The 17592-nt window shown below is 39.1% G+C and overlaps 1 protein-coding gene across 1 annotated transcript; it reads left to right on the top strand.

The window, feature by feature from the left end:
* The first annotated feature begins 609 nt into the window (after positions 1-609).
* On the top strand, positions 610-3992 carry u2af1 (U2 small nuclear RNA auxiliary factor 1). The gene is made up of 8 exons (XM_074694996.1): positions 610-713; positions 2003-2090; positions 2395-2461; positions 2576-2625; positions 2815-2913; positions 3003-3136; positions 3469-3561; positions 3664-3992. The coding sequence occupies exons 1-8, from the start codon at positions 670-672 to the stop codon at positions 3791-3793; spliced, it is 705 nt and encodes a 234-aa protein (XP_074551097.1). The 5' UTR covers positions 610-669; the 3' UTR covers positions 3794-3992.
* Positions 3993-17592: the final 13600 nt, after the last annotated feature.

Genomic DNA, 17592 nt, shown 5'->3' with positions numbered 1-17592 from the left:
TTATTTTGAAAGTCTGGATCGATATAAACGAGAGCAGCATCATGAAGAACTTCCAACTTGGATGTGGTACCTTCAAAGTAAAATCCCTACGAATAATTTGTCATCGCTTTTCTTCACTTGAGTTGTACACTTGCATACACAGTGTAAATGAATGAAAGAACACAACAGAGCTTATTTAATGAAAAAAAGATCAATAAGGACTCTCGACTTCAGGATATCTTACAGTTTTTAAATTAATTAATTCTGGAAAAAAATGCAAGGGTAATGTGCCAGGTTGGTAAGTGTGAACAGTACATTATAACACAAAAACAAAATAAAACCTCACAACAACACAAGAGAATCCAACTTCCAAAGACTTGGGGATTTATAGCAAATGTAAAAAAGAGGCTATGATATCAAAGTATTGTGTCATACATGAGACCTGCAGTGCAGTCAAACAACGATGGGTTATTGTATGAATAGATCATTGTATAGAACGAATTATAATACAATTTACAATAAAAAACGTAAATAGAACGAATACGCGTAAAAATAAATAATCATATAAGAAATATTCGCCCTTTAATTATTGACATAATTGTCATGCTTTACGTTCAGACTTTTATTGTGAAGGAAGTTTAGCGGAAACTATCTCGTTGTTGCTGGTGGTTGTTTCACTGGCGAGCCAAGATGGCAGAATACCTGGCATCCATTTTTGGGACAGAAAAGGATAAGTAAGTCCTTTCATTACTTTATTTGTTGAATACACGCATTCAATCTGATTTTGTTTCCAAATTCTGATTGTTTTTGTTACGCAAATTCAGTTATTCCGACGTGTTTACAGCTGAAAGAGGTGCAAAGGCGTTAGCGGTTAGCCGTTAGCCACCGCAGCCTGAAGCACGTTAGCAGAATACCGCGCCGCCTCCCCCCGTCTACTGTTAGGAACCGAAAAGTGCTTGGATAGTCCTCAACACGTTTTCATAACGAGCTTTTCCAATGAATTAATAAACATTAATCTAGCGAAAATCTGTTGAAATATGGGCATAATATAATTAATAATGACTAGCTTTAGTTAGCTTCAGCTAGTTTCTTCGTGTAACCTATACAAGTCTTTGTTACAGTCAGGAAGGATGTACTGGTTTGAAACAAAAACAAGCCAGTCATTAAGGCAGCATATTGTCTCATAACCCCAATTTATTTCTATGGGATCCCTTGTTTATTGTGAAATTTGAGGAAAACTACAATTATGAATGAAAAAAGCGTGTATACATATTTACAACATTATGCGTCCCGCCACACCCTTATGCCTTTATACTTGAATATTTTTTTATAACTTATTCCCTTAAATCAACTACCATTTCTAAGACGGATTGATCTTTATATTATTGTTCGTATAAATATTTTTTTCTAATTTTTCTATTCATTTTTATAATAAATTCAATTTAGAAGGGAAATACAGTGTTCTTTGGTACATTTCGAGCGTTAATTTGAATGTTTACGAACACACAGACAACTATACCTTTCTGAACATCACCTCCTCCTCCTCGGTTATTATTGGTCGTGAAAAAACCTGATTTTTCGTAGTGCACATATATTTTTTTTCTCTTTAAGCTTCTCATGAGTTTGAGGCACTCATAGGGACTCTAAGTTGCAAGCCTTTATTAACTGAGTGCAACAGAGCCATGCCTTTCATAGTTAGAGGACTGAAATCTGTAATTACCTCTTTGTGTGCCTCAGATCTTTTGGAATAGTTTATCCTCAGATCCTTGCTCTAAGAACCAGTTTACACCTTGCATCAGAAAAGTGGTTAAGTCTTTGCATCTACAGATCCAGATTAGCCTTGTTTTAAAGCTTTACCTGTTAGTCTCGACCAGACCTTGATGAACATTACTGTGGATGTTGGGAGAGTGGGCTGTCCTCTATATGGAACAGCACATGTCAACAAATCATCCTGTCTGTCTCTGAAATCATAACAATATCTAACAATGTTTGTGTCTTTTTCTTCTGTACCTTTTCTCCTCAGGGTCAACTGCTCTTTTTATTTTAAAATTGGTGCCTGCCGACATGGCGACCGCTGCTCCAGATTACACAACAAGCCAACATTCAGTCAGGTAAGCTTATATTTACACATACTAAGACAGTTAATAAAGCATTGGAATTTTGCATATAACATACAGTACATGCTCTGCGTGAGGGACGCAAAAGCTATCAGTGAATGATCCCTGTACTGGTCAGACAGTTGTCTAATAAAGGATTCATCAACATGACAAGATTATTTTCAGCACATCAAAAAAAAAATATGAACAACAGATTCTGTTTTCAGGTTCTGTGTCAAATATGGATTGTGTACCCTACAGATAAACTTATCTTCTCTTCTTTGTAATACCTAATAAAATAAACTTTTCTGTGTTTCAGACGATCGCCCTCCTGAACATTTACCGTAACCCTCAAAACAGTGCTCAGTCTGCTGATGGGCTGACCTGTAAGTGTTTCAACTATTAAGAAAGATCAGTGACTGTCCAATAAAACCTCTTACCTTTTTTTCTCCTATTATTATTTTCCTGATGTGTCTGTGGTCATTCTGTTTTATAAATAGGTGCCATCAGCGACATGGAGATGCAGGAGCACTATGACGAGTTTTTTGAGGTAAGTAACACCTTTCTGCAAAACTGTTTCATGTGCAGCTGGAAAACATGGTATCATATTTATACTGTTGTCTTGTGTTTTTTGTCTTTGAGTTTAAGCCTTAACAGTTTTGTGAAACTCAGATTCAGGGGGTTGATAAATAAATAAAAATCAGACGATTCAACTTATTTTGTTTTTCCATCTCTGCAGGAGGTTTTCACAGAGATGGAAGAAAAGTATGGTGAAGTGGAGGAAATGAATGTGTGCGACAACCTCGGAGATCACTTAGTAGGAAATGTCTACGTCAAGGTGAGTGCGCTGTTTTTGTTTTATGTTGGTTTTTTTCAGATCCAGTATCAGTAAATCTAACCTAACTCAAACTTCTATGTGACTTGTAGTTCCGTTATGAAGAAGATGCTGAGAAGGCTGTGATAGACCTGAACAACCGGTGGTTTAACGGACAACCAATCCATGCTGAGCTCTCTCCAGTTACAGACTTCAGGGAAGCCTGCTGTCGTCAATATGAAATGGGGTAAGAACAAGTGGAGCTCAAACAGAATTCAAAACACTTAATTGATTCCTGTGGGGAAATTAAATTTCAAGTTTCATCCCTTCAAAGAAACATAAAAAGACAGTGACATATAACAGGAGGACAAAGGGAACTATCCAGGTGCCTTTAAAACATGTACTAAGTTTCAGACTTCTGAAGTCAAAAGAAATATTTTCTTCATGTCAACAGCTTTTCAAAGTTCATTTTTATTTTATAACATATGCATGAAATTTGGGATATGAAGCATATGAAGGTGTTTAAAAAATGTCAACACCTAAGCAGAACACCTACTCATTGCTCCTCTCACTCCTCAGAGAATGCACTCGAGGTGGCTTCTGTAACTTCATGCACCTGAAGCCCATCTCACGTGAACTTAGGAGAGAGCTGTATGGACGCAGGAGGAAGGGGTAACTATCACACGTTTTCCTCATACATTCAACTCTCTGGGTGGGTCTGTCTGGCTGGATGCTTTCTTGCACTTTCTAAGCTCTGCATCCTCACTCTCACAGCCGACACAGGTCTCGCTCTCGATCACGAGACCGGCGCTCTCGCTCACGAGACAGAGGTCGCGGCGGTGGAGGAGGTCGTGATCATGAGCGACGTCGCTCCAGAGACAGAGAGCGCTCGGGACGGTTCTGAAAAACAAGCCACGCCTACTTGTCCTTTCTACCTGCATCCATACCCAGTCTTTTTTTTTAAGTTTATACTTTTCCAGATTTTTTCTAGGACTGAAAGAAAGGTACCTGTAGCCTGTTATTGAAGCTGTGACGGCAATGATGAACCTGTTTTTCTTGATTTCTAAAAATGAATTTCACCACATTAAAAATACATATTTACTTATCCTGACTGATTCACGAAGCTTTCTTGTTACACTTGTGAAAAAATCAGCACGTATTGCTTAAAAATATATGGTGTTTGTGTGTGAAGAGACAAAGTGACATTGTATTCTTTCTGTGGGTTTTGTTAGGAAGCAGGATTCACAGTAATTGTAACAGTCAACAGTTTGGCTAAAATCAAAACAAGCTACAACAAGTGCAAAGAGGAAATAAGAGCAACAAGCTGGTAGGATCACTCATAGGTGAACAACATCTGGTGATTTAATGAGCATTAGACAAACGGCAGATTCCCAAATATATCAGTGATCCGTGTTGGCTTTTGATTATGAGTGGCTGAATTCACTCCATGATAAAAGTGTGACCTCCTATGTCTTGGAGGTGAGGGGACTGGATGTTAGAGTCGATGGAAAGTGAACAGTCAAAGGTCGTATGTTCCTCAGACTGTAGTTTTACCCTGGGTGTGTGCTACTCCACACACACTCTCTTTGAGCTCAGTTGGTGGAATCGTCTGAAAGACAGGTGAGTGCACGTCTCTTTAAAACCTCGTTCATACCAAAGACAGTGAGGATGATGTTAAGAGGGTGACTCTCCAAACCATTCTCTTCTGAGGAAGTCTTCTCAAGGTGCTCTGCAAGAACTGTTACCAGGTGAGTCCATGTGTGGAGCGAACATCAGTGAAATTGTGCAGAATATGCACATTGTGGATCTCATTCATATCTGTACTCATGCATGCTCCATCTCCTTGTAACTACATCCACAGGTGCACCTGACCAACACCTTGGAGATCTCTCCTGTATTAAGAAAGCAGATGACTTTGGACTAGTGGTGCACAATCAAATCCAGTGTAAGACATTTTTCTGACATTGAATTGATAACAAATGTGCCAATAACAGGCTGACATTATAACATCACATACAAGATGTTAAAGAGGAGTTGTTCTGTTTTTTCATATAATAAACATAGTTATAAAGTAGCTAAATGAGCAGATTTTAGAACCTCTACACATTTATCTGAAGTAGAAATCCCTGAATCTGTAAACTGATCAAAATACTCTGTTCTAAAAAATATCACGGGATCTTCACAAGATCTTGTGCTTCTCAAACTTTAACATAAGTAGTGCCTATTTTTTTCCAGCTCCTAATTGATCTTCTATCTCCTCCCTAGACTATTCTGATGGATCGGCTTGCCTGAGGCTGAGTGTGGTCGGTGTTGTAACAGCCAGTGACCTTCTAAACTACTTCACCGCAGATGAGATGCAGGGTCGCTCCTCCTCCGAATGCTCTCTGTAGAAAAATCTTCTTCAGACACGGAGGTACTGGCTGCTCACAAGGCAACTCTGGAGTACTTGAGTGATTCTGCATCTTGTTTATCGTGGGGAGGGGAAATCAAGGTTAAAAATAGATTGCTTTAAAATTGACATTCTTCATCTACAAGGCCCCTTTGGGTTAAGCCTTCTTTAAAAGACACAATATGTTCAAGATCTGTAAAAGATTTTAAACTCGAACAAAAATACTGAGCTGGAATTGAATAATTTTGTCAAATGATAAAAGACAGCCCGCCTTCTTTCTTTGATAAAATCTTCGAGAATTTACAATGTTAGCCGGGTATAATTTAATTTTACTTGCCTTCTTTATGGACTGACCATGGTGCTTTTAAGCCCACTTCCTTCCTCAAACTTGAGTCTTAGCTGCAGTCAAAGGTCTCCACCAGGTGGCTAAAATCTCAAGGCTTATTTCTCTGCTTCAGATGATCTGTGGAAAAGAGCTGTGCTTCATCACAGACGGTCTCAGGAGAAAAAATGCATATTCTTAAAAACACAAATAAATGCTGGCTGCTGGATATTTAAGTCCTCAAAATATATCTTTTTTATATCAAAGTCCCCTCTCAGACACTATTTTTGACCTGCACTGTGTTCATTTCAGATGGTTTGATTGCTCAAGCAGATGAAAACTGGAACCATGAAAAGAAAATGTCTGAAGTCTCCTTGTGATGTGATGTTACCACGATTTACTGCCACAGTTGACCACAGGGAGGCAGTGTCAGCACACGGCAGTGGGAGACATGACAGTAGATTAGAGATACATGTCAACTGAAAACCTAACATCATTTACAAAATCATTACATTCTTCACCTTTAACCCTTAAAGAAAATGATTTATTAAACTGATCCATTCCTTGGTTATATTTCACAGAACATTTGATAAAAGTTCTTTAGAACATCTTATCATTTTGGAGATTAAATTATATTAGGTGCATAAATAAAATAATATATAAATGAGACAAAGCGAAGATTAATGAGAAAAAGATGATATCTGGTTAATTTGATTTCATTTAATTTAATTCATCACAGATTATCTGAAAACTTGATTTAACATCAAGTAGCTTTCATTAAAAATGAGCTTTTTATGCTGTATGCTTTGGATCTTCCATTACTGTTTCAGTTAAGCTCTTTATAAAAAAGACAATATAGTTTATAAGAACAAAAGGTTCAGAAAATGACCCAGTTGTAGGTTTTAGAGTTATCTTTCAAATCAAACTTTCCTTGAATGAAAAAGATTAGTCCAACGTTTTGGTAGACCTCTTCAAGCATTTTCTGTTTGACTCGTGTCTTTTGAACCAAGAAGCATCTAGACCACAAACAAGCTGAGAGAAGACTTCAAAGAGTCCCGGCTAGTAAAAATGTTGGACTTCTTATCGTAAACTGATAAAGATATCTTTCTGGATTTAGCTTTGGGACAAACTCAGCAGGAAGCTGCTGCTTTGGTTGTGATCATCTTATGAATTGAGATGATTTTTTTTTGTTGAAGTGAGTCATTTGTTATATTTTGGAAACTCGTGGTATTTTTAAAATCCTGAAACAAGATATTACTCATCTGTTAGTTGGAATATTACATAAGTGTTCATGATGAGCCGAGTTTTTAAATATACAGAGTATTTATAATTCTTAGTGTCAAGACAAATTCCTCTCAGCTATTCAAGTCTTCCTGATACTTTTGATGTTTGAAGCTTCAGTTTGGCCTTTTTTGTGAATGTATTTATAACTGAAGAGGTTGGACTGTCCAGGGTTTAATGATTAAAGACAGACAGACATCTGTCCGGAATATTCAAAAGTGTTGATATGTTGTTTAGACTCAAATAAGCACAGAAAAATTATTCCAGACAGTTGTTTGAGTCTGTTTGTGTGTGAAGTGTAATATGTTCACGGATGAAAATGAGCCAGGTTTTACCCTAAAGGAGACCGTAACCCTCCTCTCCCCTAACACACGCCGTCTGTGTTTCTCCAGTGAATGAATAAGATGTTTGTTTCACTTAAACCTGAGCCTCCCTTATCTCATTTTATCCAGCGACCACAAAATGTGATTTAACTCTACTTAGGTACTTCTTAGGCCTGTTTAGATGGATTCAGGACTCTGATCCTGCAGCTTCTTGATGCAGTGAGAAAATTAGAGCAATGTTCATGATCAACAAATCATTCGAGACTCCACAGACCATGATGGTGATGGGAAATGGTGAGTGCATCATATGATGCCGGCCCGTTAGTTGCCTTTGTCTCTTTTCGCCTGTGCAATAATGAGCCACAGAAACCATTTAGTTCATTGAGGAAAAGTTTTGGCTAAAAAGCTCCTTAATGCAACATCCTCCTTTTTTATTGAGATTAATAATTTAATTCCCTGTGATGCTCTCCTTTCTGGTTTACTAAAGAACGATAAAGCAGTTGCAGGTTATTAAAAAGTTCTGCAGAGAAAGACCAGCAGAAGAGTAAAAGTGGACCCCTAAAACTTTACTCACTTATTAATTTATAAGGTCCTGCATGCTCTCCCATGGTTCTGTTTTTCCTCTGTATGTTTCTTTTGGGACTTTTCCTCTGACCTGATTCTGCGTCTGACCCTGAGTGTTGGCAAACAGCTCTAGATGCACATGCAGCTTCAGTTCAGTGTACACGCAGCAATGCATGCAACAACATCCAGCTCTGTTTAAGTACAAACTGTAGATCAAACAGATGTGCACATGCTCAAAATGCTGTTCCTGTATGTTTGATTACTTCTTTATAAACCTTCAAAATTTATGACATCCCCATCATCTCTGCCTGTAGTCATAATGATGTAACAGGCTTCTAAACTCCAAATCTGAGATGTTGAATTTTCCAGCACACCTTAAATTAAATAAAAGTCCCCATTGGTTAGAAATCTGTAACGTTATAAGAGTTCAGATGCAGTTTAGACGACTTGAAATCAGGTGAGAGATGCTGAGGACACACATAACAAACCCCTCTGTGCTGTGAATGACATGCTCTTATCAAAGTGGCACAAATTGAACCCCAAGACTTCCCAAGCTGCAGAGCAATCCAGGACTCTCATCACAAGACTGTTCCCTCTGGTTATGTGACCCAGACACAGGCCTCCTCTCCCTCCGTCAGTGTCAGTATCACCCCCTCTTGTCAGGTCCATCACACCTCCCGGCGGCATTATCTAACTCACACGAGTGGAGCCACTGGGTCATGGTACCCGCATCCGCAACCCCTGGTCCAGAAAGTAACGCTTGCGTCAGTGCTGCAAATGGCTGGAGCTCTGAGCCATTATCACTGCCGCTCCTCTCAAGGAAATCAATAGGGTTGGAAATAGCACAGTTCAGTGCTTAATGATAAAGAATACACTCTGTCCAGTGAGCTGCCGCTGCCACCACCGCTGCCTGTGAGCTGAACAGTAAAGTGTGTTCTGGACAGATGTCCCTGCAGGTTTGTTAGTGAGGTTTAAAAAAAGCTACAAGCTGGAGAGGGTCGATAGATTTCACACAAAAAAGAAAAAGCAATGTTAATCATATAAAGCCTTTATTGTTTTCCTCCTCTGGTTAAATACAGTATATCAATCAATTAGTCAACTTTTATCTAAATGAATGATCAACGAGGGGCGACTGCAGAGGCAGTTAAAAGATGTTAAATAAAACAAGACAAGAATAAAGGTACACTGAAGGCCGTTAAAATCACTAATGAGATCTTTAAAATTCAATCAAGTTCATTTTTACATAAAGATCCATGTTGGTGGTTTGATGAGACGACAGCAAACATTTTACAGCCGTAATGGGGAAAAATTTTGAGTAATATAAACTCCAACACTTAACTTTGTTTAAATGCCTTTAAGCATATGTTTATTAAACAGCTCCCAGGCTCAGCATCATATGTTTTGAAGTTAAATGAAAACTTTTAAAAAAATAGCTCCGTAAAGTTTTCAACAGTGAGTTAAGTTTTCAAAAAATGGCTCTGTGTGTGACCAATCAGTTGGTGGGACAATGCTAGAGATAGAGTGGTGATCTCAGGCAGATAGGCGCTGCTGCAGCAGAGCCATAATAACACAGTTCTGAATTGATTTCTTGTCAGCCATTGGATTAAAAAATGCCAAATATTATCTTCCTATCCCCAATGTGTTCATGTGTGAATGGGGCAAGGTTATAGTAGTTATGGATTTGTCATTATAGTTTTAGTTTTAGTTAGTTTTGACATTGTTTTTCCATTACAGTTTAGTTTTAATTAGTTTTGGAGCGGGCATTCTAGTTTTTATTTAGTTTTGAATTTTGCAACAAGGCTTATTTTTAGTTTAGTTTTAGTTTAGTTTTAGTTTTTTCATACCTTATGAATCAGGTGCAGGATTCAAAAAGGTCAGACTAAATATTTTGTAATACTGTTTATTTTCAAGTCCAACATAGTGCTCACTGCTCAGCCACTGCTGATACTGAACTGTTGGCTGCTGCCTTAAACACAAGAAAATAATATAAACTTAATATAAAAAATATAAAACATGCATTTTAGAAAAAAAAATATTAACATGAATTAAATAAAAATAATAAAAACATAAATTATCCAAAAGAATATAATATGAGCTTAAATAATCAGAAACTTGGATTCTAACAACAAAGGCAGACTCAAATACAATTAAAGGCAGACTCACATGAAATTAAACTATTACAGATGCTCTGATTCATTGCTCCACTATGTTTTGTCGCAGCACAGTGCACAGCCAGTCAGTGCAGTAAACAAGCACGTCCCAGTAGGTCACTATGATGGTGCTGTACGGCGCTGACAACTGCCGAAAACTGTCTAAAATTTGTTGGGAAAATGTGTTGGATTAACTTAAACCCCAAAGGCTATGAATATTATCAGAAACGATAACAAAGGACAATTTGTCTATAATTTTGGTTAGTTTCAGTTAGTTTTGTAAACACAAGATACAGTTTTAGTTTACTTATTGTTTTTGTTTTCTTTTCTAGTTTTTATTAGTTTGAGTTAACTGCAACGTATTTAAAATTTTAGTTTTTGTTTTTAGTTTCGTTTTAGTTACCTATCATAACCTTGGAATGGGGTCCTGAGGCCAACTTTTTCTAAGGATCTATGTTTTGCTCATTTTTACAGTTAGGGAAGTTTGGATTTCAAGTCACCTTACACTGCAGCTTGGATAAGGACCAAAGTGTTCTCAGATCCACAAGAAGCAAAGTCAAGGGACTGCAGATGAAAACGAGCAATTGCAAAAGTGAAAAATGTTAAGATAACACAAATGCACTACAAAAAAAGTCTTTACTAAGCTAATGTTTTTGTCTTATTTCCAGTAAGAAAAAGGTGTTGAACAATTTTATTCAAACTGGATTCACCTAGAAAGTCCAGAAAAAATATTTTCTCTTATTTATTTAACCAGATAATAACAACATTCGTTGAACATTTGTTACCACAAAAACAGAAAAAAGGGGAAAAGCAAAAAGCAATATACGTGACACTCTATTACTCTCTCATAAAGCTTTCTTCTGCTCTGACCTCCAGTGTCTCAGTGTCTTGCTTCTCACTGCAAAACTTTGCTGGTCAGCGAAGTGTCACTGAAGAGATTTATGGTCTACGTGTTGTAAATGGATTTGTGTTAAACCCACCAACAGATAATAAGAAATAAAATCTCAGGGCCTTTAATGACCCTTTTGGTTTTGGTTGAATCAGACAAAATTTGGGCATTTTCCATTACGTCACTTTCTGAATGTTTTATAGATACTAAATTTGTTTTATGACTGTACTGCTAGTTTTCACTCCAAGTTGATGTGAATGAATGATTGTTTCAGGGATAATTAAAGTATTTTATAACTACTTAAAGTCTCCTCTTTAAGGGTTAAAGAGCAACTCGTTCTTCAGCTCAGATGACTTTTGCCTTAATACCTCTGAGTTCGTCATGTTGATTCCTGATGGGAAATACCTCTTTAACTAACAGGAACACAGCACAATGGAGATCATTGTGAGGAATCACAGGGTCTGTGTGAGGCAGGAGGCTGCTGAAAAGAAGACCACGTCCTGCTTTTAATTTCTCCACTTTGCGTCACTCCTATGTCAAAACACACACAGTCTACGTGTGTGTGTGTGTGTGTGTGTGTGTGTGTGATCTCCTGACATGATGGGACTTCTGTCTGTCTCATCTTCTGTCTGCTTGATGTCTTCTCTCTGCCACTGCACAAGAAGATAAATAAAAGATAAGAAGAAGGAGAGTTGGATTCAAAGTTTGACGGACAGACGTGTTTGATTTGGTTATTCAGCTGGAAAAAGGCAGAAACGCAGGGCAGAGAGCGACTGTTTGCTCTAATTTCTGTCTTGCGTCACTCACAGGCCCCTGAGGGCGAGCGCAGCAGTTTGAAACTAACCTTTGTGCTCTGCTCAGAGGGGAAGGGGGAAAGTTGTGTTTGATGGCAAATATGTTTATTGTTTTGCATTTTTCTCTCTCTTTCGCTTTTTTTCTCCTTCTCTTGGGAGACTGCAAGCTGAAAGGACTATTTCTGTTTTTGATCTCTCTCTGTCTCTTTCCCTCCTTGCTGGAAATGTCAGCCAAGTGTTGAACCCTGTGAAAGAGACTTTTTGTCTCCTTGTTGCACAAACATTTCAGAGACTGAACTTTTTGTTTTTTTCGTGTGAAAGAGACACTAAAGTGTAAATATTGTAGAAGTGCCATAGGAGCAGTTGTGCAAAGAGTGAAGGAGTCATGCAACGGTTTGTTTTAAATTTGCAACAACTTTCATCATGTTGGAAAACTTCCTGCAACAAGTTCCATTACTAGTGGAGCTACATGCAGAAGTCCACATGCAGCTGTTGTTTCAGCATCTCTCTGCAAACCCATCACAATCTCAGCAGATTTGACCTTACTTTTTTATTATTTAGGTTGTTTTTGTGCTTTCTTCTTTATTTTGGAAATAGAATGGAAATTTAGGGAAAAAGTGGGCGATAACATGCAGCAAATCTTGCAGGACCAGGAAGAAATGCACTGCAAGTTTCGTGAAGTGAGTGTTATTTTTATTTTAAGAAAGTTGTTGAGCACGTTTTTTGAGTCCTTAGGTAGATTTTCATTTTTTCAAGTCATTTTTTGCCTTCAAATGTCACAAAATGAGTCATTTTCTTGGGCTTTTTCAGCTCAAATTAAGTCAAAAAGGACAGTTTTAACTTCCTTTGATTTCAGTTTTTGCAGCATGTGGGCTCTGCTCCACCAGCTAAGTTTTCTCCTCACAAATAAAAACTTAAATGATAATAAAAGTCAAAGTCAGAAGACAGGACCAGTTAACCCTTGTTGAATGTTGGACCCTAAGCATATCGAGACGTTTCGAGCCAACATGCTCTTCCTTTGACAAAACTTCATTTGACGCTCCCTGGATCTGTATTTTTTTCTACATTTCTTCACAAACTTGTATTTTGGAAGCATTTGAGCTCTGCCGCCCTCTTTAACCTGCATCTAGCTAAAAGATGGCAGCAGCCATGAGCACACAGCCTCTTGCAGTTCTTCCAGGGTGAGCACACACCCACCAGCTGCCAGAAAGAAGTCTAAAAATGTGAAAGTGATGGGCGGATTTATTAACGGCACTTTTAATCTGTTAATAATCCAAAATGCTGCAAGAAGTGTACACAGATCCTACAGAGGAAGATTAATGGGGCAGAGAACCACAAGTGCACAAGTTCACTGGCACACAGACCCACACACACACACACACACACACACACACACGGGCACACACACCCAGCTGTGCCTCTGAGAACGCTTTGATGCTGATGTGCTGTGAAAGGCAGAGGTGGTACATTAGACGGAGTGTGGAGCTGCTGTGAGTCAGGCTGTGCTGCCGTGTCAGCGTGTGCAGACAGACGCTGCTCCCCGGGCTGTGTGGAGGTGTCTCTCCGGGGACATTTGGGCTTTTCTCTTACAAAACCCAAAGTTCAGACCAGCAGCCGCTGCAGCTTTTCAATACTTCATGACATGCAAGGGCCACTTGCCTGGCAACACGGCAGAGTGCTCTGTGTGGGGGTCACTGGGAGGGGATGTTTTTAAACCAGCCCTCCATTAACAGATTACATCAGGCTGTTTTAAAAGACTCATTATATCATATTCTCACAATGAGCATTTAATCCACGTTTCAAGCTTCTCTTCCACCACCAGTTTGCATTTCTCAAACACAGACTCGACTCACAGAAGCTTTCCTTCTGAAATATTGATCTAAAATGAATGTGTCATTAGATTTAACAGCGATCTGCTCAAGCATAACGCACCCATGTGTAAGAAACAGAGGCCCTGTCTGACTGCCTCTGCAAAGTCTAAAATAAAATGCTTTGGACTGCACAGACTTTGAGTTTCAACCAGTTTGTGAGGAGGAGCAAGCCTCGACTTTCTTTTCTGTCTTAAAATCTAATATTCCTTCAAAACGCTTTCCTTCAGATGTTTATTTCTCATGGCAGGAGCCTCTGATCATCAATTGCTGTACAAAACTCAAATCTAAGTAATTCTGTTTAATTAATCGTAAAAATGTCTCACTAGAATTTGTATTTGTCAAATTCAGCCAAGATATTACAGGCTGAAAAATTAGGCCTGGGTTGCTTCATTCAATACAGGCTTTACTATTCACTTGTAATATCTTGGAAATAGATAATTTTCTGAACTTGCAAGGTGATTTTGGCTTAAATTACATCTTTTAAGACATTTTTCTTACTAGAAATTGGGCCAGAACACTTGTTTTGTTTGGACTTTAAGTGCTCATTTTAATCTCTAATCCCTGGACTTTGCTTACTGTTGATCTAAGAACAGTTTGGTCCTCACCAGAGCTGATAAACAATACTTTTAAACTGTAATTAATCATTTAATTGGCCTCTATTGACTTGCAATTAATTGAACTAATCTAAATGAACTTAGAAGATATTTTAAATTTTCCAATTATTGAGAGGAGATAAAGTGAGGTTAAAATATTTTGTTCCTCTTCTCATAAAATGATTGTGATAATACAATTTATTCTTTATTGATAACATTGCTAGGTGCCGCCCTGTTGGCTATAGCTGCCTTTTGCAGCAGCTCTCTCTTTGTCAGTTTTTGTATTTTTTTCGTCTCTTTTTCGTAATCTTTGTATTTGGAGTGGATCATTACTTTGTATGGTTCATTTGTTGGTCATGGACACCAAACTGGTTTTGTCTTCAGTGATTTTTTTTTTTACTATTTTTTCTCCTGTGTTTGTCTGGAGATCCTACATGTAACCATGGCTGCATTGTTTACATGTGAAATCAGCTGTTAGCAGCCCGTAGCATGCCAATGCTAACAGGTGTAAGGCCTGATGTTTCCCACAAGGTGAGGAGAAGGATGTGAGGACAACGTGCTGGTTCTCAGGGTTGAGCTAAGAAATGACGGCATGGACCTGTCCTTCCATCCATCGTTATTGAGAACGTAAGATCCATCTCCAATAAGATGGACAAGCTAGCCGTGCTAACCCAGCAAAAGAGGGAATATCAGAAGGCAGAGTAGCATCATGCTATTCACAGACATGGCTAACAGAGCTAACACCAGACACCAACGCCACATTGGAAGAGCTTCACCTGCTGTGGGCGGACAGGATCCAGGAGACAGAGACTGAACAGACTGCTGAAGAAGCTCAGTCCTGGACCCTGTGGAGGTGGAGGCTGGCTGAACTGGAGAATGATGGACAAGCTGCCGTCATCTATTTTCTTATGGACCTTTTTGCACTTTCTATACACTTTCTTACTTTTTGTTTTCTTGATTGCTGCTGTGACTTTAATTTCGTTGTACTTGTTACAATGACAATAAAGTTCTGTTCTATTCTATTCTATGAAAATCTTCTCAAAACTTTTTCTTTTCCAAACATATCATGGTGAAAGCGAACCACTGACCTTTGCAAATCACAATCTTTCCATGAGAAGAGGAAGAAATTGTTATATTTGAAAAATCTGGGATGATAAATACTGTGCAGAAACTTCACCAGAATAATGTCAAAGATGCTGCGTACACAAAGGCACGGACATGCATCTGTAGGTTAAATGTCCCATCGCTGAAAGATCCTTGAAGCCTAAAGCGAATAATCTCAAAGACACCAGGAAAGATTCATCAGCTGTGAGCTCAGTCAGAAAGTGGTCTTTGAGACCAGACGTGCTCCAGTGATAACTCAATTCCCATCGACAGTAAATGCAAATGAAGTCGGTCTTGTTGAGGAAACCATCAGGGCTCTGAAGCTGACATTCAAAGATCAACTTTAATATCTATTTCTGCTCAAGGACGATTTTTTCTGCTCTCCTCCTGATTTCACTTTCTTTTTTGAACACATTTTTGGTCTTTCTTGTGGAAGTATTTGACTCTCCTGTGTTGGATTAAAGATGACTGATTGGAAAAAGACTAAACCACCAAACGTAACAGTTCAAGCACCAGGTTCTGTATTAAAGTGAGACTGTGCTGCAGCCCTGTGCCTCTGCCATCACTGACCTTGCTGCCACCGGTTTACGTAACCATGGTGGAGTCTGTTTTCACAGATGTGTAACACGAGCTCTGACACAGGCGTTAATAAGCTGGATGTGGTGTGTGTGTGAGGTCGGTCTATCAAACAGACTCTGTAAAAACAACCTTTAAAGTGTTTACAGTAGCTTGGTGTTGGATTGTGTGACGTTTGGTTTTATGAACCAGATTGTTAAAAGTCTGATAAAGCGTGTGTCTGTGTGTATTTTCTGTTGGATGATGGGTGAGTCGCTGTCGTTCTGACTCACTGGCTTTTCCATTTTGGGAGCCCCCATCCTCCCAACCTGTTTTTTTTTCATCTCTTACGTCAATGCTCCTGACTGTCACTGAGTGAAAGGGTTTTCCCACTCAATTCCCTCCAAAGGGACGCTGCCAACCCTGCTTTATTATTATAGGCTCTGCATTTTTAAAGACAGATGGGTTTCAGAGTGAGCTGGAGAGAAAACTTCAGTGGAATCTCTGACTGGACTTCCTGAGTAATTCCCCCAACTTCCTCATCGCTTTGTTGGCCCTGATATTTTCCAAGCAGGTGTTTGTCATACAATTAAGTCCGCTCTTTTGCCAGTTTTTCCCTCAGTGAAATCATCACAAGACCCTGACGTCAACAGGATATGCACTCACTTCCTTTCAACAGAGTGCTTGTTCCTGTCATTTGACTGGAGGTCATGCAACTTTGTGCAGCAGAGAAGAGGAACTAAAAGTGATATAACCGAGCCCCTTTGAAGTGTGGGTCAAGTCTCGCAAATTTGCAGAGACACGGCCTAGCAGAGGATTTACACAAGAAAAAGGCATTCAGCCTGAAAGGATCTTTGTGTGTGACACGGAGCGGAACAGCAGAGGACAAGAGGGAAGGGAAAAAAAGCAGGGCAGAAATGTGAAGGCGAATCTCTCAGGCGAGACTGTTAAATACCTCGACAAATTCAGCAGAAACCCGACGACTGCTGGGCTAGAACAAAATGCTGCTCGGTGTCTCCAACAATCTGCTCGACTAACGCTCACCCCTGCCTTCATTCGTGACCCACTTCCCTGCCCTGCGTCCAGTTGTGCAAACTCACATGACCCACTTAGAGGAACACACACACACGCACACACAAAAAGCTCCACAATCTTGTATAACTTAGAGTTAGGAGTGATGAAAGACAGACTTTTTTGAATTTCTTGCAGACTTTCAGAGACGTCAGTGAAGGGTTCGCTGCAGCCCGTGGAGCTGACAGACAGACAGGTGACAGAAAAACTAAGAAGTCACAGTTAAATGCTCCATTTGAGAAAAATAAACAATGTGAAAAAGCACAACATTACTTCAGACACGGACAAGAGCAAAGATGTCTCCCCTGTACAGGTGTGTGTTTGGTTTGCAATGATTGAAGCACCAACACGTCAGACTTTGACTCCAGCATTAACTGCATCAGGACTCAGATGATGGAGAAATGGACCCTGATTTTCTGTCTCATTGCTTTTATTTGTCCTTATTTCTCCAAGCACCTGGCACACAGGTTGACGTGTGTGTTCACCTGCATGCCTTTCCATGTGCTGTATTATTCTGCATCACTTCCTGCCAGGATGCCTGAAGGATTTTGCAAGCAGCAGCAGAGCAAATGTTACCAACAGACATCTTTGCAGGATTGGTCTAGGGTGAATTTTCCTGTGATGCACAGTAACTTCACTGATAGTTTAAAATCTTCAGACGTGCAAATAGAATTAATGTCTCAATGCAAGAAACTTAAAAAGTAATATTTTCTCACTGCATTGGTAGATAGTTGCACTGTTTGAGAGCAACTCAGGCATCTTTTTTCTCCATTAATAGCAAGAAATAAAAGATTTTT

The sequence above is a fragment of the Halichoeres trimaculatus genome, unplaced genomic scaffold (genome assembly GCF_033239565.1).
Source record: "Halichoeres trimaculatus isolate MK-OKI-2021-1 unplaced genomic scaffold, fHalTri1.1 fHalTri1_scaffold_19, whole genome shotgun sequence".
Taxonomy (NCBI): domain Eukaryota; kingdom Metazoa; phylum Chordata; class Actinopteri; order Labriformes; family Labridae; genus Halichoeres; species Halichoeres trimaculatus.
Note: the sequence above shows the minus strand (reverse complement) of the source record. Positions and strands in the feature narration are given on the sequence as shown.

Coding starts and splice junctions, on each gene's coding strand:
- u2af1 (XM_074694996.1), top strand. CDS start 670: ATGGCAGAATACCTGGCATCCATTTTTGGGACAGAAAAGGATAA. Junction 2,091..2,394: donor ACAAGCCAACATTCAGTCAG/GTAAGCTTATAT, acceptor TCTGTGTTTCAG/ACGATCGCCCTCCTGAACAT. Junction 2,914..3,002: donor TAGGAAATGTCTACGTCAAG/GTGAGTGCGCTG, acceptor TGTGACTTGTAG/TTCCGTTATGAAGAAGATGC.